This window comes from Pteronotus mesoamericanus, unplaced genomic scaffold, assembly GCF_021234165.1.
Source record: "Pteronotus mesoamericanus isolate MK-2021 breed Mesoamerican mustached bat unplaced genomic scaffold, CSHL_Meso_final contig_56, whole genome shotgun sequence".
NCBI lineage: Eukaryota > Metazoa > Chordata > Mammalia > Chiroptera > Mormoopidae > Pteronotus > Pteronotus mesoamericanus.
In genome coordinates this window covers 12,830,742-12,857,796 of record NW_026555201.1, presented here as the reverse complement: position 1 = coordinate 12,857,796, position 27,055 = coordinate 12,830,742, and the positions used below count along the sequence as shown (strand labels likewise).

Sequence of the window (27,055 nt, the reverse complement as noted above, 5' to 3'; positions counted from 1 at the left end):
CAAAATAGATTTCAAAACAAAAGCCATAAAAAGACACCCAAAAGGACACTGTAACACTCAAAAGAAGAATCCATCAAGACATAAACATTGTACCTTATATGCACCCAACATAGGAGCACCCAAATATATAAGGAAAATTTTGGAGGACTTCAAGAAAGACATAGACAACAACCCATTGATAGTAGAGAATTTTAACACCCCACTGTCAACAATGGATAGAACTTCCAAACAAAACATCAAAAAGGATATTGTGGAACCGAACAACACATTACCTCAAATGGATTTAACTGATATATATAGAACCTTTCATCCCAAAGATGGAAAATACATATTTTTTTTCAAATGTATATGAAACATTTTCAAAGATAGACCACATGATAGGACACAAAACAAGCCTCAACAAATTCAAGAACACTGAAGTTGTAACAAGCATTTTATCAGACCACAAGGGCTTAAAAATAGAAACCAAACTCAAGGAAAAAACTCAAAAACATTCAAACTCATGGAGACTGAATAGCATGCTATTAAAACAATGAATGGGTCAATTAAGAGATCAGAGAAGAAATCAGAAAGTTTCTGGAAACAATTGAAAACACACAACAGTCCAAAATCTATGGGACACAGCGAATGCAGTCCTGAGAGGGAACTGCAGAGCAATACAGGCATTCCTAAAAACAGAGAGAAACATTTTAACCAAACAACCTAACCCTACATCTTCAAGAACTGGAAAAGAACAACAAAGCCCAGAGCAACTAGAAGAAGAAATTAATCAAGATCAGAGCAGAACTGAGTAACATGAGACTAAAAACACAATTCAAAAGATCAACCAATCCAGGAGCTGGTTCTTTTAAAAAATAAATAAAATCAATAAGCCTTTAGGCAGGCTCATCAAGAAAAACAGGAAGAGGACCCAAATAAATAATATCAGGCTTAAAAAAGGAAAAATAACAACTGATAACACAGAAATAGAAAGGATTGTAAGAAATTAATATGAACAATTCTATGCCAAGAAATTTGAAAACTTGGGTGAAATGGACAAATTTCTAGAAAAATATAACCTTCCAACACTGAATGAAGAAGCAGAAAGCCTGAATAGACTGGTAACAGCTGGTGAAATTGAAGCAATAATTAAAAATCTCCCAGTACAAAAAATCCCTGGGCCAGACAGTTTCACAGAATTTTACAAAATATTTAAGGAAGAGCTAACCACTGTCCTTCTCAGACTATTCCAAAAAATTCAAGAAGAGCAAAAACTCCCAAACTCTTTTTATAAGGCCAGCATCATCCTAATCCCAAAACCAGATAAAGACACAACAAAGAAAGAAAACTACAGGCCAGTACTGCTGATGAACATAGATGCTAAAATCCTCAACAAAATATTGGCAAACAGCATCCAGCAATACATTAAAAAGATCATCCACCATGATCAAGTGGGATTCATCCCAGGGACACAGGGATGGTTCAATATTTGCAAATCAATAAATGTAATATATCACAAAAACAAACAGAAAGACAAAAATCACATGATCATATCAACAGATGAGGAAAAAGCATTTGATAAGGTACAACATCCATTTATGATAAAAACACTCAGCAAAGTGGGAATAAAGAGGGCATACCTCAACATAATAAAGGCCATATATGAAAACCCTACAGACAACATCATACTCAACGGGCAAAAACTGAAAGCTCTGCCACTAAGATCGGGAACAATACAAAGTTGTCCACTTTCACCACTTCTATTCAACATAGTATTGGATGTTCTAGCTACACTGATCAGACAAGAAAAATAAAAGGCATCTAAATTGGAAAGAAGAAAGTAAAACTGTCATTTTTTGCAGATGACATGATAGGGTACATAGAAAACCCCATAGACTCCACCAAAAAACTACTCAATCTAATAAGTGAATTTGGCAAGACAGCAGGATACAAAGTCAATATTCAGAAATTGAAGGCATTTTTACACACCAACAATGAAATAGCAGAAACAGGAATCAGAAAAAAAATTCCCTTTTGCTGTAACAAGAAAAATAAAATACCTAGGAATAAACTTAACCAAGAAGGTAAAAGACCTATACTCGGAAAACTACACAACACTGAAGAAATTAAGGAATACACAAATAAACACAAGCGCATACCATGTTCATGGACGGGGAGAGGTAGCATCATCAAAATATCCATACTACCTAAAGCAATTTATAGATTCAACACAACCCCTTTAAAATACCAATGACGTATTTCACAGATATATAACACTTCAAAAATTTATAAGAAATCGTAAACCACCCCAAATAGCTGCAGCACTTTTGAGAATAAAGAACAAAGTAGGAGAGATTATAATACCTGACACCAAACTATATTACAAGGCCACTGTAATCAAAACAGTCTGGTACTGGCATAAGAACAGACATATAAATCAATGGAACAGAATAGAGAGCCCAGAAATAAACCCATGTCTGCATGGTCAATTAATATTAGACAAAGGGGACAGAAGATTAAAATGGAATAAAAAGAGCCTCTTCAAGAAATGGTGTTGGGAGAGCTGGACAGCTACATGCAAAAAATTTAAATTCTACCACCAACTGACACTGTACATGAAAGTAACCTCAAGATGGACAAAAGACTTAAATAAGAGTCATCACACCATAAAAGCCCTAGAAGAGAACACAGGCAGGAAACTCTGATATTCCACGCAGCCATATTGTCACCTAAATGTCCCCTAGAGCAAGGGACATAAAGGAAAGAATAAACAAATGGGACAATATCAAAGTAAGAAGCTTCTGCACAGCAAAAGAAAACATCAGCAAAATGATAAAGGAACCAACCGTATGGAGAAACAGATTTGCCAATGATACCTCGGACAAGGGTTGGATCTCCAAAATAAATAAAGAACTCACACAACGCTACTCCAGACAGACAACCCAATTAAAAATGGGCAAAGGACCTGAACAGACACTTCTCCAAGGAGGACATACACAGGGCCCAGAGACATATGAAAGGATGCTCAGCATCACTAGCCATCAGAGAGATGCAAATTAAAACCACAATGAGATACCACTTCACACCAGTCAGAATGGCCATCATACACAAATCAACAAACAACAAGCGCTGGCGAGATTGTGAAGAAAAGGTAACCCTAGTCCACTGTTGGTGGGAATGCAGACTGGTGCAACCACTGGGGAAAACAGTTTGGAATGGCCTCAGAAAGCTAAAAATGGAACTCCCTTTAGACCCAGCAATTCCACTGCTGGAATTATATGCTAAGAATCCCAAAACACCAATTCAAAAGAACCTATGCACTTCAATGTTCACAGCAGCACAATTTACAATAGCCAAGTGCTGGAAGCAACCTAAATGCCCATCAAAAAATGAGTGGATCAAAAAAACTATGGTACAGTTACACAATGGAAAATTACACAGCTGGAACAAAGAGCTACTATCCTTCATGACAGCATGGAGGAACTGGAGAGCATTATGCTAAGCGACATAAGCCAGGGGGTGAAAGACAAATAGCATATGATCTCACCTATAAGTGGAACCTAATCAACAAAGCAAACAAAGCAAAGAAAATATAACCAGCAACATTGAAAGAAAAAACAAACTGACAGTAATGAGAGGGAAGGAAACGGGGGGGGGGGGGAATGGGGAAAAGGAGGGAAAGGTCAAATCCAGGAACATGCATAAAGGACCAACGGACAAAGCCAAAGTAGGGAAGGATTGAGGGTGGGAGGTGGGGGTGGGTGGGGCAGGGGAGAGTGGTGGTGGGAAAATGGAGACAAATGTAGTTGAACAATAGAAAAATACACCAAGTGGAATAATGGCAAATTAGACACTGCAGAAGAACAATGAACTTGAAACTACAGCGATAAAACTATTCAAAACATAAAGCGGGAAAGACTGAGAAAAAGTGAACAGAAGGTCAATGAGCTGCAAGAAAACTTCAAGTGATCTAGTATACATATAATTGAAGTACTTGAAGGAGATGATGGTGAAGAAAAACAGAAAGACCTTTAAAAAACAAAAGGCTCAAGTTTTTCCAAATTTGATGAAGACTATAAACCCATAGATATAAAGAGTTCGAGAAATTCCAAAGTGCAAAACTCACAAAGAAAACTTTATAAAGGTACATCCTAACCAAATTGTACAAAATCTGTAATACACAGAAAAATTTTACAATCAGTCTGAGGAAAAAAACATTAAGTATAATAATTATAGCAGATTTCTTCTTAGAAACAAGACTGGGGAAAAAAAGGAAAAAAGAAAAAAAGAAAAAAAAGACTAGAAGACACAGAGCAACTTTAAACCACTTTATTGAGGTATGATTGACATAAAAGTACAAAAACCAATACATATTTAATGTCTATAACTTGGTAATACAGGGATAAGTATATACCTGTGAGCCATCACCATCAAGCCATAAACATAGCTAAAACCTGCAAAAGTTTCCTCCCACTTCCTTGGAGCAACATCTTTAAAGTACAGAGAAAAAAAAAAAATCAATGTTAATTCATAATTTTATACCCAGAGAAAATATCTTTCATAAAAAAAGGAAAAAAGACTTTTTTGACACATAAAACCTAAAAAAAATCATCACCATCTTACCTACACTACAAAACAATGTTAAAGGAAGTCTTTGAGGCAGAATTAAACTAGAAGGAAATCTGGATCAGCACACAGAAATAATGAAAGCCACCCAGCATAACTTTGTATATATATTTTATTTTTTGGTAGCCAATCCCTTTCTTCAAAACATAAATAAATAATGTATGTGTATGTTTATTTTGTGGGATTTGTAACACAAGCAAAATAACAAAAATAGCACAAAAGCCAGGAAAACATGGAAGTATGTTGTTCTAGATTCATATACTTCATGTGATGCAGTATGTGTAACTCTTGAATATAAATGTGGTATGTTAAACATGTATGCTATAACTCCTAAATCAATCACTAAAGTAACAGTTATAGCTAATAAGTCCACAAGAAATAAACATGGACTAATGAAAAGAGAAAGCTACAATGGCTATGTTAGCATCAGACAACAGTACATTTCAGAGCAAAGAAATTTACCAATTTGACCTAAGTGGTACTTATAGAACATTCCACCTGACAACTGCAAAATACACTTCCTTTCAAGTGGACACAAAACATTTACCAAGGCAGATCGTACTTTGAAGCCATAACACAAAATTTAGTATATTTAAAAGAATTCACATATATTCTGTGACCACACTGGTATTAACTTAGAGGATCAGTAATAGAAATACTTTTGGAACATTCCCACATACTTGGAAATTAATAACACTTCTAAATAACACAAGGGTCAAAGAAATCAAAAGGAAAATTACAAAGTATTGGAGCTAAACAAAAATGCAAACATATATCAAAATTAGTGCAGTGCTATGAAAGCAGTGTTTAGTGGTAAGTATATAGCACTGTATGTCTCTATTAGGAAAGAAAAAAGGCCTCAAATTAATATCTGCTTCTCCCTTAAGAAACTAGGAAAATGCTAATTAAACCCAAAGTAAACTGCAAAGAAATGTCAGAGTAGAAATCAGTGAAGTAAAAAAAAGTAAAATAGGGATGAGGAGTCGGGGGTGGGGGGTGTCAATAGAACCAAAAGCTAGTTGTTTGAGAGAATAAAACTGGTAAAACTCTAGCCAGATGTATGAGAAAAAAATCAAGAGATACAAATTACCCCTATTAGGAATTAGAGCATTAACAGCACTACAGACTTACACATATAAAAAATACACTAAGAAAAATTATAAACAATTTAGACTAATAAATTTCACAACTTACACCAAAAAAAAAAAGGTAAGAGACACAGCTACCCAATCTCACTCAAGATGAAAAAGATAACCTGAGTAGCCCATTATCGATTAAGGAAATTCAATCTGTCATTAAAACTTTCCCACAAAGAAAATGCCCAGCAGATAGTTTCACTGATGAGTTCTCTGACAAAAACTGTCAGCAAATTAGGGATAGAAGAAAACTCCCTCAGTCACATAAAAAGCATCTACGAAACACTACAGTTGAATGCTTTCTCCTAAGATCAAGAACATGATAATTATGTTCGCTCTTACCACTTCTATTGAATGCTACACTTGGAAGTTTTAGATACAGCAATTAAGAAAAATAAATAAATAAAAGGCATCTACATTGGAAAGAAAGAAGTAAAAAACTTATTGACAGATGATGCAAGTTTCTATGTAGAAAAATTCAATGAAATCTACTTTAAAACTACCATACTAAGTGACTTTATTTAGCAAGAATCCAAAACTCAGGACCAATATACAAAACGCAATTATATTTTATATATACCAATGAACAATCAAAATAGGATTTTTAAACATAGCATTTACAATGACATAAAAAATGTGGAATACTCAGGTGTAAGACTTCTAAACTGAAAATTATAAAACACCAACAAAAAAAAATGAAACACTACCAAAATTAAATAAGAAATACACCATGTTCATGATTCATAAGAATCAACATTGCTAAAATGTTCTTTTTTTTCCAATACCAATCAAAATCCCAGTGGCCTCTTTTGGAAACAGTAACCAAAGCTTATTCTAAAATTTGTCTGAATAGTCAAATGACCTAGAATAATCCATTCATCCTTGAAAACAGAGTAACAGTGGAGCATTAACATACCTGACTATAACATTCAGTATAAAGTTTATTTTTGACAAGGGTACAAAAGCAATTCTTCAGGAAAAAAGATAGTTTTTTTGACAAATAGTGCTTGAACTGGATATTCGTGTGCAAAAAATGAACTTCAATATCTTACACTGTACTACATATACAATTAAATTGAAATGTGTCAGACTTAAATGTAAAATCTAAAGCTCCAAAACTTTAAGAAAACACAGAAGAAAATACTTCTAGTCTTGAGTTCAGCAAATTTTTTAGAAATGACACCAAAAGCATAAAAATTGATAAAACATCAAAATTGAATACTTCTGACCCTAAAAAGACACTTAAGTAAATGAAAAGGCCAGGCTCAGGTAGGGGAAAATATGTTTACAAATCCCATCACATGTCTAATAAAGGACTTGTATTCAGATCATTTAAAAAAAAACTCTCAAAACTGAGTAACAAGAAAATGAGCAACAGTTTATAATAAAACGGGCATAAGGTTTTAACAGACATTTCATCAAAGATACAGAACGCCATATAACCATATAGATAGATGTTAACATCGTTAGTTATTAGGGAAGTACAAACTGAAACCATACAAAATACTATGCATCTATTTGAATGACTATAATTTAAAAAACTAACACGTCAAATGTTGATGGATATGTAAACTTTGCAACTGGAACTTTCATACATCACCAGTCGGAATGTAAAATGGTATGTCTGGTTCGGAAAATAGTTTGGCAGTTTCTTAAAATGCTGAACATGCAGCTAACATTATGGTCCAGACATTCTAGGTATTTACCCAAGAAAACAAAAAGTATATATTCATATAAAGACTTGTATACCAATGTTCACAGCAGCTATTTGTAATAGCCAAAGAGGGGGGGAGGACAAAAGTTATCATTAGGTGAATAAACAAATCGTAGTATACCTTTGCAATGGGAGATTAACTAGCAATAAAAAATAAGGTAATCATACATGCAACAACATGAATAAATCTCAAAGTAAATATGCTGAACGAAGACCAAAAATAAAGTACACACTATAAAGTCCATTTACGTAAAAGTCTAGAAAATGTAAACTAATCTAGTGATGAAAAGCAGCTCCATGGTTGCTTGCGGACAGAATGAAGGTATTGACAGAGTACAATGAGTGAAGAGAAAACTTTCAGTGGTAGAAATTTCATTATCTTCATTGTGTTCATGGGTTCATAGTGTATACATACATCAAAAGTTATCAAATTACACACTCTATGTGCATTGTCCGTCAATAAAGCTGTATAAAAAAATAAGTTTTAGAAAATCTATTGTTTTAGACTATAAATCCCCATGTAACTGTAAATAATAATAAGTATTTCACCGAAAAAGTAAAAAAGTTGATCCTGCCTCAAAAATATTTTTTTAAATCACCCTCTATTTTTCATTGGTGAATTTTTGTTTATAGGGAGCAAAAATTATCAAGGGCATTCAAAGATTTGCCACTTGGTGGTGCAAAACCATACAAACTTGCTTCAACAAACTTTTTATTATGCACATATGTGCCAGACACCATGGAAAGTAGAAAAATAATACAAATTCCTTTGCCTACATGTACCTGGCAATGTATATTTTTTTCAATTGCAAAATCTTTACACAAGCTTCAATATCCAAGTGCTCCCTTCCCCCCCATCTTCTTGGGAGGAAACAAGGAACAATGTGTAAAGGCACTAAAAAAAATAAGTAAAAGTTCTCCATTTGGAATAAAACTGTCTCACCTCCGCCACTCTCATTTATTCTCAAATATTTGCTAATATGCCCAAGTAAGTAAGTATACTGCCAATATGGCCTGCTGATGGCAAGAGTAATGGCAGACTTTATTCCTTCAACAAAGGAACTATATTAGGAGTAACTTATTAAAAGAGTTCAGGCGATGACAATATGTTTTAGAATAAATTTACTGACCTCTAATTTAGAAAAAGCTGGAATTAAAAGGCAAAAATGAAGCAAAGATAAATTCAGCTTTCTAAATAAAGAGATAAAAAGAAATGTACTTTGGAAAATCCAACTCAAGACAGTGCTGCCACAGAAAAAGCTGAAAAAGGGCTGTACAATATAGTGGCAAGTGATTTTCTTTATTGTTCCTGCACTTAAGAGGAATTTTTGTGTGTTAATATTATAATCTTTATTTTCAAAAACTAAAGATAAATGAAAGCAATTCAACCCAAAAATATGTGTTTTTTTAATCCTCACACGAGGATATATTTGTTGACTTTACAGAGAAGGGAAGGTGGGAGAGGGAGTGAAGGAGAGAGGGGTGGAGACAAAGAAACACTGATGTGAAAGAGAAACATGACTCAGTTGCCTCCCATTCACCTCCAGATCCGGGATCCAACCTACAACCTTTTGTTGTATGTTATGTGACAATACTCCAACAAACTGAGCCACCTGGATAGGGCCAATTCAACGCAAATATTTTAAATTTACTATTAAACTTAGGGATAAGATTCTTGCCCTAAATCTTTGTCTAAACATGGAAATCCAACACCTATCACTAATGATATACATTCTTGAACTTCAAAAATAAATTTTGTAAACTAAAAATTATGAAAATTCAGTTTAACACCATTCAGCATATAGAAAATTTATACTTTTGGTTACAGAAAGTATCCACAGGAAATGCCAGTGGGTGCCCAGAAATTCTAATAACCCCCACACTCAATTCTCTAAGTGCCTACTTGATATCTCCATTTGAATAGCCCACAGGGATCTTAAAGTTTTATCCAAAATCTGCTCTTTCAATATTCCCAACTCTGTCAAATACATCTCCCATCTACACAGTTATCCTAAACACCTTTTTCACCATTCCCATCATATATCCTAAAATCCCCCAAACCGTCACCTCTGACGCTTGACCTCTCATCATTTCCAGTCTGGGCTGCTAACCTAACATTTTGGTCTCTCTTCCCTGAATCCTGTCACCTTCCAATAACCTGTGTAAGGTGTATACTATGTAACCACTGCCAAAGCTGATCTTTATGCCACACCTGAGCTTAAAACCCTTCTGACTCCACCCTTTACCTCTACAGTTACACCACCCCTGACACTCTGCACACAATACATACAAACTTCCTGCTTTGGGTCACTCTGAACTCACCTGTTCCCTCAAAGTCTTGTTCCTTTTTTTTTGGTGTGCATTCGATTCGGTGAACCTAGAACACCCTTTTACACCTTCTCTGTGCAAATAACTTCTAAGTCCTTCAAAAGAGCACAAGCAACAGTCTCTCCAAACTCTTCCAACAACCCCCATTCCACCTAATCTCATTTAGAAGTTTCTTCACTTATACATTCACATTTACTGAGCCCCAAATGGTTCCTGGGAAATAAAAAGTGTTGGCAGAAAAACAGACATACCGAAAAAAAAAAGTGTCTGACTAAACTAGTAATGCCATATAAGCCAGAAAATCAAAAGTCATAGCAGAATGTAATACACAGAATTTTGAATAAGATGTCAATTTCCGTCATTTCTTCAATAAATATATAATGAATGCCTACAATATGCCAGGCATAAAGCAAGCTTCTACGTATAAATAAAGCAAGATTCAGTCATTATCACCAAAGCACTTAACAGAGTAATTGATTAGGAGAGAAAAAGAAAACAACAACACGTAGTCACAACATATAAAAGGAGTATGAATAAGCTGCCACAGCAGGCCCTTACAAATGATATCTAACCTAGACTTAAGGGGCTTGGGCAGGATGAAAAATGCGGAAGGCTTAACCAGAGTGACATATAACCTGAGACCTGAAGAATGGCAATGTTAACCATTTAATAGAGGGTAAATGTCCTATACAGAGAGTAGTTCAGTACATGGCTGCAATGCAGAACAGAAAGTAGAGGTTAGTGCTGAGAGACAAGAGTAGAGATCAAACCATAAAGGGTTTATAAACCATGCACAAGAATTTGGGAGTCTGTATTTATCCTGAAGATAACTAAAAAGCCATCAGTTCTAGCAGAAGAATGCCCCAGTCAGACTTGCCTTTTTCTAACACTCTGGCACAAAACAAGTAATAAACAGCTGCAGTAATCCAAGGAGAGAGGGACTCACTCACTGTTGCTTGAACTAAGGTAGCAGCAGTGGGGATGAGGAAAGCCAGATGGCTTAGAAAGTTATTTTAAAAAGTCAAAATAATAGGACTTCCTGACTGATCACTTGTGGGAGGTGAAGGGGAGGAGTCAAGAACAAAACTGAGTGGATAAAGTTATTCACTTGAAATAAGAAAGGAATACAGAAAAAGTAAGTAATGAGTTTTATTTAGGACCTGTTGATCACTAATGACCGTGGAACTAAAGAAATGTAAAACAAAGGTGGTTTTAAGGTAAACAAACCACAGAAATTCTGAAGGAAGATATAGAAAGAGACACAAACAATGAGGATGTTACAATTCTCAGTGAAGAGCAAGGTGCAGAACTATTATTGCTTCTTAAAAACATTAGTGTGCAAAAAAATGTCAGATAGCAGAGCAGGAATAATTTAGCAGTCTGGGCAGCTACAATGAGGACTAGATGAATGACTTCTCTTATACCAACTACATATACAATTACAGTATTGTACAATAAGAAACAATAAGATTTTATAAGGCTTTCCTTCCACAAAAAAAGTGAAAATGAAAAGGTGTTAAAATTTTTCATCTAGTCTCAGCAGCTATGTCCCTTCAAACCAAAAACTTAACATTGGATTCTTTCTCAACAAGGGATGTTTTTATTAATTCATATGTTGAAATAACTTGTTAAAAGTTGCAAACCGCTGTACTGCACCAAGAACAAAGTCTATGTTTAACCACTCTCATATCCAAAGAACTCAGCATACAGAAGGTACACAAACGTTTGTTAAACTAAAGAATGCCAGAAAAATATATACAATACACTCATGTTGGACCCTGTACCAGAAAGATACTACCATGTTACAAGATCTAGTCTATATAAAAAGTCTCTGGGAAAATCTACAAGATACCAAAAATATCCTTTATTTATCTTTCTTAAGCACAAGGGTTTCCACAAGACCATAAGCATATCTAAAAGTAATTGGAAGAGGCCAAATTTAAGTTTCAAAATAAATTCCTACTAAGAATGCCGCCAAAACAAAGAAAAAATAACAGCTGATTCCCCTTGTTTCAAGTTATTTTCAACAGAACCAAGTTCCAATACAACCACAGTGAAACAAAAAACAAAAACAAAAAACCCTAGAATGAAATGCAAGTGTACTAAAACATAGGAGTTTTTAACTCCAAAACAAGAGTCCTATTATTAGCGAGTCCATCTCTCTCACTCTAGTTCTCCTTCATTTTCTCTACCTTTTTGTTCCTTCCTCTTCACCATCTCTTCACCAAATACCTACTTATGTGCCAGAATCTATGCTAGCTGCAGATGAAACATTGCAGACCCTGCCTTTATGATCATTCATCAGTCTACAGATCTTCAGAATACAAATATTCACTAAAAATACACCAACTTCAAGAACTTGAAACTCATACTGCATTTCTTATTTAGACATGGTAAGGGGTGGTGGTTAGTGAATGTGTTCCTTCTAGAGAACTGGAGTGTGTAAGTTCCAAAGTAAGGGGCTATTTAACGTATTCCTAATCCCTCATACAGTGACTGGAACAAATTAGGTGCTTAATAAGTATTTGTTCAAAAATTAAAAATTGTAACCATCAGGGGCACTGGGTGTAAGAACAAAACCTATTTCAAACTATCTTCTTTCTCCCACCTTCTCTATGGTATGTAAGTTCAACTCATTCCACTAATTCTAACTAATTCTGTTCACCTGTTAGAAAAAAAGGATCACCTTTACAGATGAGTACCTGTTTCTCCCCTCATTATTCACAAAAGGATGTCACTCCTTCCCTGTTTAGTTGACTGTGAAAACATGGCTCTATACATATATAGCATAAAGAACTGCTGAATTCCAAAAATTAGTGTTTATCTTCAAACTCAAACCCACTTTCAAAAGCTCAGCTAAGAAAAACAACATTAAAAAAAAAATTCATACACTCATGCTGACAAAAAAAACCCGAAAAACCCTACCCCTGAATTTAGTCAAATCAGATAACTGAATACATCAAATTAGCAGCCTGTATTCACTGAGCTACGAAACTATCCATTGGGAAAAATCAACAGCATACTAAGGAGAGATACAGGGTTGTTGTTTTTTTGTTTTTTTTTTACCAAGAGTATAAAATATATCATATAATCATATCCATTATATTACATACTATAAAGATCCTACAGAAGACTTCATACTCTGGTCTAACATTCAGTAACTAGTTTTTTGGGGTTTTGCTTTTGGTTTTATTTTACCATAGATCCTATAATTCTTATAATTGATCAGATTCCCCTCTTGACTTTGGCAGCTAGAAAACTTACAGCCAATCTAGAGTGCACTAAAGCACAACATTTACTTAATAGTCGTACTTCAGTTCCATCTACTTTCCTTACCTTTATTTACTTTGCTTTTGCCTCCTTTCTCCAATGTATTTTACTTAACTATATTACTTTTATATTTATGAACTTAATCTTTGTGCAAAATAGCAGCAAAAGCAAACATTAAACTATTTCCAAACCAGTAATAACCTTACTATTGGAAGACAGTTTGAAAGATCTTTCTTAACAAGAGTAGTAACAGCAGATAACCTTTATTGAGCACTTGCCACCAGGCACTGTTCTAAATGCTTCACAGATATTATTTAATCCTCTCTACAATTCCACTATAGAAATATACTTACTATCCCTCATTTTATAAATGAGAAAAATGGGACTTCTGGCCAAGATGGAGGCATAGGTAGACACACATTGCCTCCTTGCATAACCAAAAGACGGAAAACAACAAATTAAGAACACACGTTGCCAGAAAATCAAACTGTATGGAAGTCTGACAACCAAAGAGCTAAAGAAGAAACATTCATCCAGACTCGGAGGAGGAGCAGAGAGGATGTGCTGTACAGTGGCTGGAGGACCAGGTGCGCAAGACGGCAGCTGGTAGTCCCATATTTGCATGCTGATAAACCGGGAGGAACAGCAGGGGAACAAGACAGACAGCACAACGCAGGGTTCTCGTGCGGGAAAAGCAAGCCTCAAAACCTCTGGCTGTAAAAACCTGTCAGGGCTGCAGTGGCGGGAGAAACTCCCAGCATCACAGGAGAGTTTGTTGGAGAGACCTACAGGGTTCTAGAACATACACAAACCCATCCACCCAGGAATCAGCACCAGAAGGGCCCAATTTGCTTCTGGGTGGTGGGGGAAGTGACTGAAAGCCTCCGAGAGCTGAGCAAGTCACATTGTTCCCTCTTTGATCCCTCCTCCACAGACAGAAGCACAACGCAGCAAAGTGGGTTGCCCTGCCCTAGTGAATACCTAAGGCTCCACCCCTTACGACGTAACAGGTGTGCCAAGACAAAGAAATACGGCCCAAATGAAAGAATAGCTCCAAAAATAGAACTAAACAACAAAGAGAAAGCCAACCTATCAGATGCACAGTTCGAAACACTGGTAATCAGAATGCTCACAGAAATAGTCGAGTATGGTTGCAAAATAGAGGAAAAAATGAAGGCTATGCAAAGTGAAATAAAGAAAAATATACAGGGAAGCAATGGTGCAGAGAAGGAAACCAGGACTCAAATCAAAGATTTGGAACAGGAGGAAGAAATAAACATTCCACCTGAACAGAATGAAAAAACAAGAATTCAAAAAAATGCGGAGAGGCTTAGGCACTCCCGGACAATTTTAAAGGTTCCAACATCCGAATCATAGGGGTGCCAGAAGGAGAAGAGGAAGTGCAAGGAATTGAAAACTTATTTTAAAAAATAATGAAGGGGAACTTCCCCAATCTGCCAAAGGAAATAGACTTCCAGGAAGTCCAGGAAGCTCAGAGTCCCAAAGTTGGACCCAAGGAGGAACACATCAAGACACACCATAATTACATTACCCAAAATTAAAGATTAAGAGAGAATCTTAAAAGCAGCAAGAGAAAAGAAGACAGTTAGCTACAAAGGAGTTCCCAGAACACTATCAGCTGATTTCTAAAAAAATAATAAAATAAAAAAAATAAAATACCTTAGAGGCAAGAAGAGGCTGGAAAGAAGTATTCAAAGTCATGGAAGGCCAAGGACTTACGTCCAAGATGACTCTATCGAACAAAGCTATCATTTAGAATGTAAGGGCAGATAAAGTGCTTCCCAGATAAAGCAAAGTTAAAGGAGTTCATCATCTCCAAGCCCTTATTATATGAAATGTTAAAAGGACTTATCTAAGAAAAGATCAAAACTATGAACATAAAATGACAACAAACTCACAACTATCAACAAATGAACCTAAAAAAATAGAACAGAAACAAAAACTAAGCAAACAACTATAACAGGAACAGAATCACAGAAATGGAGATCACATGGAGGGTTATCAGTGGGGAGGGGGATTGGAGAGTGGGGGAAAAGATACAGGGAATGAGCAGCATAAATAGTAGGTACAAAATAGACAAGGGGAGGTTAAAAATAGCATAGGAAATGGAGGAGCTAAAGAACTTATATGTATGACCCATGGACATGAACAAAGGGGGCGATGCTAGAGGGAGGAGGGGTGCAGGGCTGAGGAGAATAAAGAGGAGGGAAAAAAATGGGACAACTGTAATAGCATAATCAATAAAATATACTTTTAAAAAAATGAGAAAAATGGGGTACAATAAACTTAAGAAACTTGCCCAAAGTAACACAGCTATAAAACAATGGAGCAGGGCTTGAACCCAGGCCTTCAGGCTCCATTTCCTTAAACACTGCCCTGTGACTTTCTTCATTCATCAAAACTACAAGACTCCTCATTTCCGATCAACATGGCGGCATAGGTAAACATGGCTCACCTCCTTGCACAACCACAGCAATGCTGCAACCAAAATCTAGCACATTACCACTCAGAACCATCAAAAATCAAGTGGAATAGAAGTCTTACAGCTATGGAGTTAAAGAAACCACATCCACTGAGACAGGCAGGAGGGGCAGAGACACGGAGTGGGCCGGTCCCACATCCACGTGTGCTCAATAAAAATTCAGGAGGGATATCTTGGGAGCAAGGAGTATCAGCCCCACACCAGGTCCCACCAACGCAGGGTTCCACTGCCAGGAATATAAGTCCCCATAACTTCTGGCTGCAAAAATCAGTGGGGATTGAGCAGCGGGAGAAAATTCTGGAATTTGAAGCAGTTCCTCTTAAAGAACCCACACACGGATTTACTCAGACTCACTCCCTCTGAGCTATACCTTAGGAGTAGCACTTTGAAAGGCACCAGTGACATATAGGAAGGAAATGAAATGTATGGCATCAAGCTAGGAGCTGGAGAATAGTTTTCTCCCAGAAAGGCGGGCAGAAGCCACAGTCCCTTTTCTGAGCCCTCTCCACACAGAGCTACAGAGGTGGCAGGCAGGTGCCATATCTGAGATTCCATCAACCTGGCTAACACTTTTTGCCCGGCCCTGTAGATTCCCTGAGACTCTGTCCTACCCAACTTAACAGGCCACCCAAACTGTTACCATGACTTTTCCATATGAATGGCTGGTCTAGGCTCATACTTCACAACTTCCTAAAGTCTCTCAAACAAGCAATAGCTGGCCTAAGAGAGCACCTTCCCCCGCAACCCCCTCAACATTTGCTAAGTGACCCCAGGCATGGCACTAGCAGCAGCCAGCCTAGGTTCACAGCTTGGCTTCACCTGGGAATCTCCAAGCCCAGCACAAGTAGCAGCCATCTCAGATTGCTTTATAATAGCTCAGGTACGGTGGCCCCAGGCAGAACACAGGTGGCAGCTGACCTTGGCCTGCACCACCCAGAAAACCCCTCAGACTGGACAGCTACAGACCATGTCGGAGTACCATCACCCTGCCCCTGTACAGCCGATCTTCCACAGAGGGCAAAAGGTGGTGGTCAGTGGTCACAGCCAGACCTTGCAGCTGACTGGCCTGGGGAAATCCCTTCAACTGACCTGTCAACAGCAATCACGGCTCAGCTACAAGAGGAGTGTTTACTCAGCCCACATGAAGAGTACACCTCAAATACACAACCTGAATGATAGGGGAGGCTGTGCCACTGGACCCTACAGGACACCTACTATGTTAAGTCACACTACCAAGACAGGGAGCCATAGCAGCTCTACCTAATACAGTGAAACAAATACAGGGAGGCTGCCAAAATGAGGAAACAAAGATATATGGCCCTAGTGCAGGACAGAGCAAAACTCCAGAAAAAGAACTTAACAAAATGGAGATAAGCAATCTATGAGAAAATACAACAGGGTAGCTGATGGTGATTAGAACTGTGTAAGGTCCCAGGGACCTACTTTGAAGGTAACTGAGGTGTCACCGTCCTATGTACAATGTTTCCTGTATTTTCTTCAATAAGAGTCTCTATTTTTCATATTATATGGCTGGATACCTTCTGGACAAACCTTGTATACGTATTTTCCTCAGTCCACTTTCCCAAAGAAAGACTGGGAAGTAGAGAGGCGTAAGATAAAAACAGAAAAGTAACATGGGATTTTATGCCTTGTATACTATTTTAATGGTGACGATAACAAAAGAACGATATTGTGTGTTTTAAAGCAAGAGATATCAGATTTGTGCATTAGAAAAATAACTCCAGTGGTGGTGGTGTGAGAAAAGAGACTGCGCACAAGGAAAAAAAACCTGCCAAGACCTCAAAACTACGTGCAAACTAAAGGCCTGAGTGACGTAAGAAAGCATTAGGAATGATGAGGATGCATCAAATTTAAGAAGCATCATTAAGAAAAAACTGATAGGACTTGGTTATTGATCGAATGTTGTTATAGAAATGGACATTTCCAAGTTTTGTTTTACATGCACGCAGATGAATGATGATGCCATTAAACTAGACCTGGACTTACTGAGAGAAGAGTAAGTGGATTTTGTGGGTCATGATAGTATTGTCTGGGTGAGGGGCAGCTTTTGGCATGAAAATATAGTTTATATGGAGTAATGGAAAAATGTGTGACTTTGCAACGAGTGAGAATAATGAGGTGATACAGTCGAGTTATGAAATAAAAGACTAATTTTAAGAAGTCAAATTATAAAAGATAAGTGACTAGAAAGAAAGGGTGAAAAAAGTCTTCCATTTTACAGCTGTTTCATCATCTCAAGAGTCCTTTCAAAACCAATCCATACCTCAAAGAGGGAAATGTAGTTCAAAAGGAATGATCCCTTCTTGGAAAATTTTAGATCAGATCAGTGCAGATGGAAAATCAAACAGGATAACCTTCACATAAAGGGTGGGAAAAAAATAGGTTTACAGTTGTGAGTACACAAACGACAGAGTTTACCCTTGTATTATTTATTACTGTATTATTTTCCATATGAACTGTAAACCTACTTTTGCCCCATCCTGTATGTGGCGAGTCAAGTAAAAGATCAGGATCTGCCTTGAAGACAGAAACTGACAAGACAACCAGAGAGCATAAATAATCAAAAATCAATGACCAACCTATCATTAAAATAGCCAGTATGCAGAAGTATGTAATTTGTTAATGCTGTTATTATTTCATGTAATCCTAACAACTCCAATACAAGAAATAATGATTGAGATCACCTCCATTCTGGAAATAAACAATATGAAGGACAGAGAAGTCAGGCTTGCTCAATAGAAACCACAACTGTGTATGTTATTTCCGCAGCGTAGTCTAATAATCCATTCACTAAACTTCAAATGCTGCCAAATAATTCAAAATGCAATGAGGAGGGCAGCACAGGGAAAATGAATGAAACTCAAGGAACAGAGGAAGCAATCTGCGACAGTAAATAGTCCTTAGTATGCGATGAGTCATCACAAGACCCAGCTGTTTATGAAATACTCCAGCAATGGGAAATGCTGCCAGGGGCATGATAGTCCTAAAAAACAAAGCTAATTTTAGGAAGTCAGGTGTACTATCAGAATGAGAATGGGCAATACACAATTCCCCTCCGCACCCAATCTTAGCTCCTAACGAACAGGGCGGGGATCACTAACGCCTCCTTCAGAAGGCACCAAAGATACTTCCAGGGTAACATCATACAGATGTCTAGGAAATAAGTATCTTAACTAACGCCTCCCTAGACGCGCGTGGCATAGTGTACATCTTCAAGCTCCTAGAGTCTAAATATGCCCTTGTGCTCACAACCACAAAGCAACTGAGCAATCTGGCAAAATGAATCCAACACACTTTTCTTCTACGGGCACTGCTGCACAGCAACTCTTTGGAGATCCCCTCGAAGAGCCTTCACCAGAGTGAAGTAGAGGAAAGCATGGGCAAATGAGATAAAAGGCCTCGAAGAAAGCAAGCCGCTGAAATCAGAAAAGCAAACATGAAAAACTAAAATAGTGAGCTAGGAAAAAAAAAGGAACTGGGCAATCACCTGTCCCTTAGGAAAAGTAATACAAATAAAAGCCCCTCGCCTCGGGGCAGAGCAGACCACAACAGTGCCGAGGCTTCGCTGGCCTTGGGGCTGGAGAGAGCAGTCTAATGCCCGGTCTGTGCCGGCATTCTCCAGAAAACAGCTGACGCCCCCAAGTCCTCTTCTCCTCTACCCGCCACAAGCTGTTCCTTATATAGAAAGGCTCTCGCGTCCCTACTCGCCGGCCTCCAAGCAGCAAAGGTATCCCCCGTGCCAGAAAAAGGGAAGGTGTTCCCCGTGGCCGTTACTTACCTTCCCGCTTACAAAACCCGCCGCCGCCATGTTTCCTCCGCGGGCCAGTGATGACGTAGCAGCGCCTCACATGTCTCTCGTACTCACAACAACATCCGGCAAAACTAGAGTGACATCCGGGCGGGAAAGGGGCGGAGAGTAGCGGGAACAACAACTCGTAATGAAAGGGCGGGGCGGGAGGAGCCGCCTGACGCATGCGTGCTGAGTAGGGCTCAGAGGCCGATACGGTGGCACCTGTGTTGCATAGTGCGCATGTGCCAATGTACTTTTTCCTAAGAGGGAAGCTAAATTGAAGTGGTTGTCCTTGGGGTTTGCCGGGGACTGAGTGAGACTCAGCCGTTCACCTGCTGCTTCGGCTTGATAAAAACCATTCTGGGAGCCAGCAAACGTAGCCCTGGCCTTGTAGTCTTAGACAAGTCACCTCCTCCTTCAGCTTCAGCGTCAGTTTCTCATCTGTAAAATTGAGATAGTAGAGCTGTGGTCAAGATTAAAGGAATCCCACCCGAATGATCTGAGACGCACACCCGGAGATTTTCCCCTCTGTATGTGAAGTTTCTGAACTTGAGTCTGGTCACTGCCACTCATGCATAATGTTCAGCAAGGTATTTTGATAAGAACTAAAGTAGTACACCACGCTCTCACTGCTCTAGAGTCCAACGTACGTGCCTCTTTGTAACTGTGTGACTTGAATCAAGTTTCGGAATTCCCCCAAGCTTCAGGGTGTAAAATGAGAATTACCCAAGGAGTGGTTGTAGGGATCTTATGGGACAATGCATATGTGGTAAGATGGTTTGTCAAGACAGTAAGATACTAATTTGTTTTGTTCTCAGTGCTATAAAAGAATGCTAGAGAATGATTGGATACTACCCCTGATAGCTGGGGCACAAGATCTGGGTGTAATTGCTCCAGGGTGTAATAAAAGGCCCTTTTGTACCAGAAGACCTGTGTATTCTGGTACTTCCTCTTCACACAGTGGAGAGAGGTTAGAGGCTTTTGAGGTTGGTTGAGTAAGTAGCAACCAACAGAAATAACAGAAAGGTAGGGTTGCAGGTTCTGTGACTCTTGGCACATAATGGGTGAGGGAGGTGGCAAGACTTTAGATGAGAATGGATGTGTAGCACCATTATGGAAGCTGCACACTAGGCATCAGGGATTCTATTCATGGCCAAGACCGCAAGCCCAAGCTTGGCATTGAATCAGCAAAGCAGCTCATCTGTAACGGATAGCGAAATGAGCATATAAATAGTAGCCAACACTGAGTGAAAACTTGAGAGCCTTTCCTGAATGTACTGGACTGAGTAAGACCCCTGGAAACTTCATAAAACCCTGAGTGTGGTTTGTAGATTCCTAATAGTGAACCCAGATTAAATTTTCCACCAGCTCAGAGTAATGGGGTGTGGTTAGAAAAATTTTTAACATGGTATTTCTTACACCTGTGTTTTGGAAAATAGTTGAGTTCCAGGAATAGAATACCCAAAATGGTGCCTATATTTTATATAATAAATTTGGGAATTAAAGCATTGTCATTGAAAATTTGACACACTAGATTCATCTGCTACTTCTCTGTATTCTTAACCCTCATCCTCCAACTACTCTTTAAATGCTGGTGCTACCCATAGGCTATCTTTGGATTTCTTTTACTTTTTTCCCCATACCCTATCCTTGTGCCATTATCTTCATGTTCTGGTATCACCACCACCTACGCGCTGATGACTCCCAAATATCTGGAGCCTAAGTCTCTTTCTTTCCTAAAGTCTAGAACCTACATTGACTGCCTGCTGGACTTTTCTTTTTAATGACCCTATCACACCTCAAAAAGTCCTGAGTTTTTGCTGCACAATGTATAGTCTGCAGACCAGCAGCACCAGCATCACTTGGAAACCTGTTAGCGATGCAGGATCTCAGGTCCCACCCTGAATCAAAATGTGCGTCTTAACAAGATCCCCAGGTGACTTGTGTGTACATTAAACTTTAAGAAACATGGTCTGAAATGAAACATATTTTGCTTTTGTTTTCTGAAAATTACTACCATTTTCTGAATGAGATATGGACTCAGAACAAATTTCTCCAGGAAAGTGTTGCTATCATGTTTCCCCTTTCTGATGTTTCTTCTGGAGAAGTCTTGGGAAACACTCCTGCAATGTCTCTCTTTCCTATCCCCACTGCCACCCCCACAGTTCAGGTCTCTCATTACCTCTGGTTTGGATGACTCACGAGGGCATCTTAATTATCCCCTTGCTTTCTGCTTCATCTCCCTCCTAACCCATTTCGTCTCCCTATCAGGTTAATTCTTCTAAATCATAAATGTAATCATATGAATTCCATGCTTAAAATCCCTTAATAGCTCTCCCAGCATAGCATACACGGTCCTTCAAAAATGGCTCCTGCCCACCATTTTACTTTATCTCCCAACTTTGCCCACTCAGACCCAATTCCCCAACCATAGCCAAATACTGGAATGTTCCCTGGATGTGCCATGCCGTGTCCCTAGATTGCTCTGAGTGCAACAGATTGGGTTGGCTTGGCCTGTGCAATCATCCCTGAGCCAGTCACTATGGCCCAAAGCATATAATGTCCTGATCATCCAGATTTGAATCATATGCCCACAGCTCCAGCCAAAATACATGGAATGAGAGGAAGGGTAATTCCCAAAGAAAAATGTAGGAACCTTTCAAGAAAAAAGACGAGTGGTTGCTAGGTAAGCCAAAGCAGACATCAATTACAGAGGGTCCATTTCTACATTCTGATGATGTAAGACTGTAAAATACTTGGCAATTTACTGAATTGCCTTTCTTTCCCTACTAGGCTACAAACTATTGGAAGTTGGGAAATGTTCTTTTCACTTCTGTGACCACCATACCTGACACAAATGCTTAACCTATAGTAGACACCTAACTAAGGGTTTGTTTAACAAATAATTTAAACCAATTCACCATTTAGAAATGACACAGTTATACATTGCCTTCAAAAAGAAAGAGACCATTTTCCTTCTTCAATGATATCCTCTGTCTATAAGCAAAAGGGAGAAACAAGGTTGAGATTTCAACCTAGTTTCTTTCATGCTTTAGTTTTTTACTATATTGGAAGGAAAATAATCATAGTACATTTACATATAACAAATGAACAGACTTTTAAAAGCAGCATGCATTTAAATTTAATGGAAATAAAGTTATTGAGTTCCCTATAACTTAAAACAAAATAATTACTTTTTCATGGGAGTGAGTAATTTTATAGTTCTTAAGGTCACTCCCATGAACTATATAGTCATTTACTAATTATAACATCACTCAAAAAGTCATTTGACAAAAAAGAATCTTAATAAGTACCTTACAGAAACTTTAGACCTAGACAGGACTTAAGAGATAGTTTCCCCAGTTTTTTTAGTTGAAAAAATTGAATTTCTTAGAGGTTAATGATTTACCAAAGTCACAAGCTGATCTTATGACTAAATAGAGACTTCATTGCAGATATGTGTCTTAGTCAGCAGTGCTACACTCTCAGATGAAAGTGAACACTCCTGTTTCTAAACTACAGAATACCATTACTTGTTCAATCTGATGCTCTCTCACCTCAGTTGTTCACTTATTTATTTATTTAAAGCTAGGGAGTGAAACAAGGAAGAGTTCAGGATAGAAGAAGCAGCAGAACTTAGGCAGGGCTGCTTTAACTCACTGAAAGTCAGAGAAAATGAGGCCTTGGAGACAGAGTCGGGGGTAGCCCAGGATGAGCTGTCACTGCCCATTGCTCCCCTGGCTGCAAGTCTTTTTTTCTTTTTTTTAAGTTTTATTTATTTATTTATTTTTAGAGAGAGGGAATGGGAGGGAGGAAGAGAAACATCAATGTGTGGTTGCTCTCATACACTCCCTACTGAGGACCTGGCCTGCAACCCAGGCATGTGCCCTGACTGGGATAGAACCCACAGCCTTTTACTTCGCAGTCTGGCACTCAGTCCACTGAGCTGCATCACCCAGGGCTGGCTGCAAGTCTTGTGGGGATCTTTAAAGTTTAGGAGATGCACGCCTGCGGGGGAATAAGAGGAGAAAGAAAAAGGTTTGGATGTGCTTCCTGAGGGGGAACGTACCTCACTTCAGTTTCTGACTGACCTATTTTTTTTCCATCATCTGATAAGATTTCCCCCACATTGGCCACTACTCATTGATCTCTGTCTTTCCTGAGCTCTTACAACTGTCAGACTAAAACCTTATTTTAGTGCTTAACTGTACAAGGTGGTACTATGCAGAGAGTATAGACTTTGCTGACGACCAAGGGATCACAAGATTTCCCTCTAAATACATTGACCAGCTGATGAAATCAGACCTACAGTTACTGACAGTTGAGGATCAGCACTGAAATGATCCAACCACATTTTTCTATAATGAAGAACAAAAACCAATTAGCTCCACCTATATACCTAAGGCTTCTAGTCAGCTTTTGTTTCTGGACCCTTAACTATAAACAGATAATTGTGTATCACTCCATATGTGAAGAAATCCTTTAAACTGAAAGGCAGAGACCCACATGGAAAAAACCAACAAAAAGCAATTAAAGACAAGAAAACAGAGAACAGAAAACAAACATTTTAATTATAATAAATACCCTTAGAGAAATGAGAGAAGATTTTACCTTCATGAAACAAAAATAAAAGGCCATGTAAAAGAATGTTCAGAAAAGCAAAATGAGGTGTTAGAAGTTAAAAAAATAACATAAATGCTTAAAAACTCATAAGTGGGTTGGAAGATATGCTGAAGAAATGTCCCAGAAATTAGAACAAAAAGACAAAACTCTGGAAGTAAGAGGCAAAAGTTAAGAAAATTTGTGGATTAGACCAGGGTATCCAACATCCAAAAGAGAGAGCAGAGAATATAGAGGGGGAAAAAGTATCAAACAAAATTTTTTAAAAAATTTCCCAGAAATTGGGAAGTTCTGGTCAAGATGACCACGTAGGTAAATATAATACATAGAACCTCTCACAACCACATCAAAATTACAACTAAGTTACAGAACAACCATCCTTTAGAATGCCTGAAATCTAGCTGAACAGAAGCCCTATAACTAAGGATATAAAGAGGAAGCCACATTGAGGCTGGTAGGAGGGGCAGGGTCATGGCAAGGCTGATCCCACACCCATGTGTAGTGGATATCACAGCTGAAAGGTCCCACCTGAGGAGAGAGGAGTCCCAGCCCCACACTAAGCTCCCTACCCCAGGATTCCAGTGCCAGGAAGAGGTGTCCCCATAACTTCTGTCTGTAAAAAACAGTGGGAATTGTGGCTGAGTGATACAGAGGGCTCCTCATACCCACACATTCCCCTTAAAGGGCCCATGCATGGACATAATCTGACTCACACACTCTGAGCTCCAGTGCTGGGATAGCAGCTCAAAAGACACCAGAGACATACATGGAGGAAATGAATTGTCTGGCTTCAGGATGAGGGCTGGTGGGGCAGCTTTCTCCAGACAGAAGTGCTGGCAGTAGCCATTGTTCCACAGAGCCAGTAGGTGGGCACTGTATCTAAGTCTCCATCAGCCTGGCTAACACTGTTTGCCCTGCCAATGGTGATTCCAAGAACCTGCCGCACCCAGTCTGCAGGCCCACCTAAGCCATTTCCAGTGGCTTTTCCATACAAATTAGCCTCTCTTTGCTAATTCTTCAGACTTTCCTAAAATCTCTCAAACAAGAAGCTTTTGCCTTGTGTGTACCCTGTACCTCTCGCTAAGTGGCCCCAAACCTGGCACAAGCAGCAGCCAGCCTCAGTTTACAGTTTGGCCTCTGCTAGGGACATCCAAGCCTAACACAAGTAACAGCCATCTGCAGATCACTCTGTAGCTCATGCTGGGTGGCCCCCAGCAGAGCACAGGCAGTGGATCACCTTTCATCTCCTAGAAGGCCCAGAGCCATCAAACCCAGTGATCAACTTCAGACCATGATGGTTTAAAACTCAATCACCTCCACAAGAGACGCACTCAAGGGGTGGACTTGGCAGGCACCAAAACTCCACTGAAGCAAGTCCTGCTCCATGGAGTTGATCCCTGCACAGTAACTCCTCTGCTATAGTCCCAACCCGTTATCAAAGCTGATTGGCCTGGGAATCAAGCCCTCCAAGTGATGTGCCAATAGCGATCAAGGCTCAACTACAACAGGAAAATGCACACGGCTCACATGGAGCACACCTGGAGCACCCAGCTTGGGTGACTGGAAAGGCTGCACCACCGGGCCCTGCACAACACCTACTATGTAGGCCACTGTTTCAAGACAGATATAGCAGCTCCACAATACATAGAAACAAACACAGGGAGGCACCCAAATTGAGGAGACAAAGAAACTGGTCTGAAATGAAAAAACAGAACAAATCTCCAGAAAAAGAACTAAATGAAATGGAGGCAATCAGATTTATAGTTCAAAACAATGGTTATAAAGATGCTCAATGAACTTAGTGAGAACGTCAACAGCATAAAAAGGATATGGAAACCATAAAAAAAGAACCAGTAATAAATAAAGTATACACTAATGGAAATAAATAAATTACAGGGAATCAACAGTAGAGTAGATAAAGCAAAGAATCAAATCAGAGATTTGGAATATATGGAAGCAGAGAACACCCAATATGAACAGCAAAAGAGGAAAGAATCCAAAAATACGTGGATAGTGCAAGAAGCCTCTGTGATAACTTCAAGCATACCAACATTCCCATCTTGGGGGTGTCAGAAGGAGAAGAAAGAGAGGAAGGAATTGAAAACTTATTTGAAAAAACAATGATGGAATATTTCCCTAACCTGGTAAAGGAAATAAACATGCAAGTCCAGAAAGTATAGAGAGTACCATTCAAGAAGAACCCAAAGAGGCCCACGCCGAGATACATCATAATTAAAATGCCAAAGGCTAAAGACAAAGAGAGGATCTTAAAAGCAGCAAGAGAAAAGGAATTAGTTACCTACAGGAGAGCTCCTACATTTCTGTCAGCTGATTTCTCAACAGAAATATTGCAGGCCAGAAGGAATTGGCATAAAATACTCAAAGTGATGAAAAACAAGATTACTCTACCCAGCAAAGCTATTATTTAGAATTAAAGATAAAGAGCTTCCCAGACAGGAAAAAGCTAAAGGAGTGCATCACCACCAAACCAGTATTGCAAGAAATGTTAAAGGGTCTTCTTTAAGAAGAAGAAGAAAAAAGATTAAAAATATGAATAAGAGGGCAATAAATATAATCTATCACCAATTACTTTAAATGCAAATAGATTAAATGCTCCAATCAAAAGACATGTGGTGACTGAATGGAAAACAAATAAGACCCTTACATATACTGTCTACAAGAAATTCACTTCGATGAAAAGACACACACAGACTGAAAAATAAAGGGATGGGAAAAGATATTTCATTAAAATGGAAACAAAACAAAATAAAAAGCCTGGGATTGTAATGCCAGACAAAATAGGCTTTAAAACAAAGACAAAACAAGAGACAAAGAAGGACCCAGCAACTCCACTTCTGGATATCAATCCTAAAAATAGCCAAAACAACATTGAAAAGACATACAAATCCATGTGTTCATTGAAGCATTATTTACAATAGCCAAGGTATGGAAGCAAACCAGAGAAGTGTCTGTCAAGAGATGAATGGATAAAGAAATATGGTATATATACAAAGGAATATAACTCAGCCATACAAAAGAAGGAAATCTTGCTGTCTGCAACAATGTGA

General features: G+C 38.5%; 1 protein-coding gene across 2 annotated transcripts in view; it reads right to left on the bottom strand.

Moving 5' to 3' along the window:
• The window catches only part of TBC1D15 (TBC1 domain family member 15), a 77,749-nt gene extending 58,298 nt beyond the window's left edge, over nt 1–19,451 (bottom strand). Inside the window, exon 1 of one of the 2 annotated variants that reach the window (XM_054580118.1) lies at nt 19,356–19,451. In XM_054580118.1, the coding sequence (XP_054436093.1) occupies nt 19,356–19,385 (30 nt within the window). In that variant the 5' untranslated portion in view covers nt 19,386–19,451. The remainder of the gene's footprint in view (nt 1–19,355) is intronic. The other variant, XM_054580119.1, reaches the window with a different exon arrangement.
• Between the last annotated feature and the right edge of the window lie 7,604 nt (nt 19,452–27,055).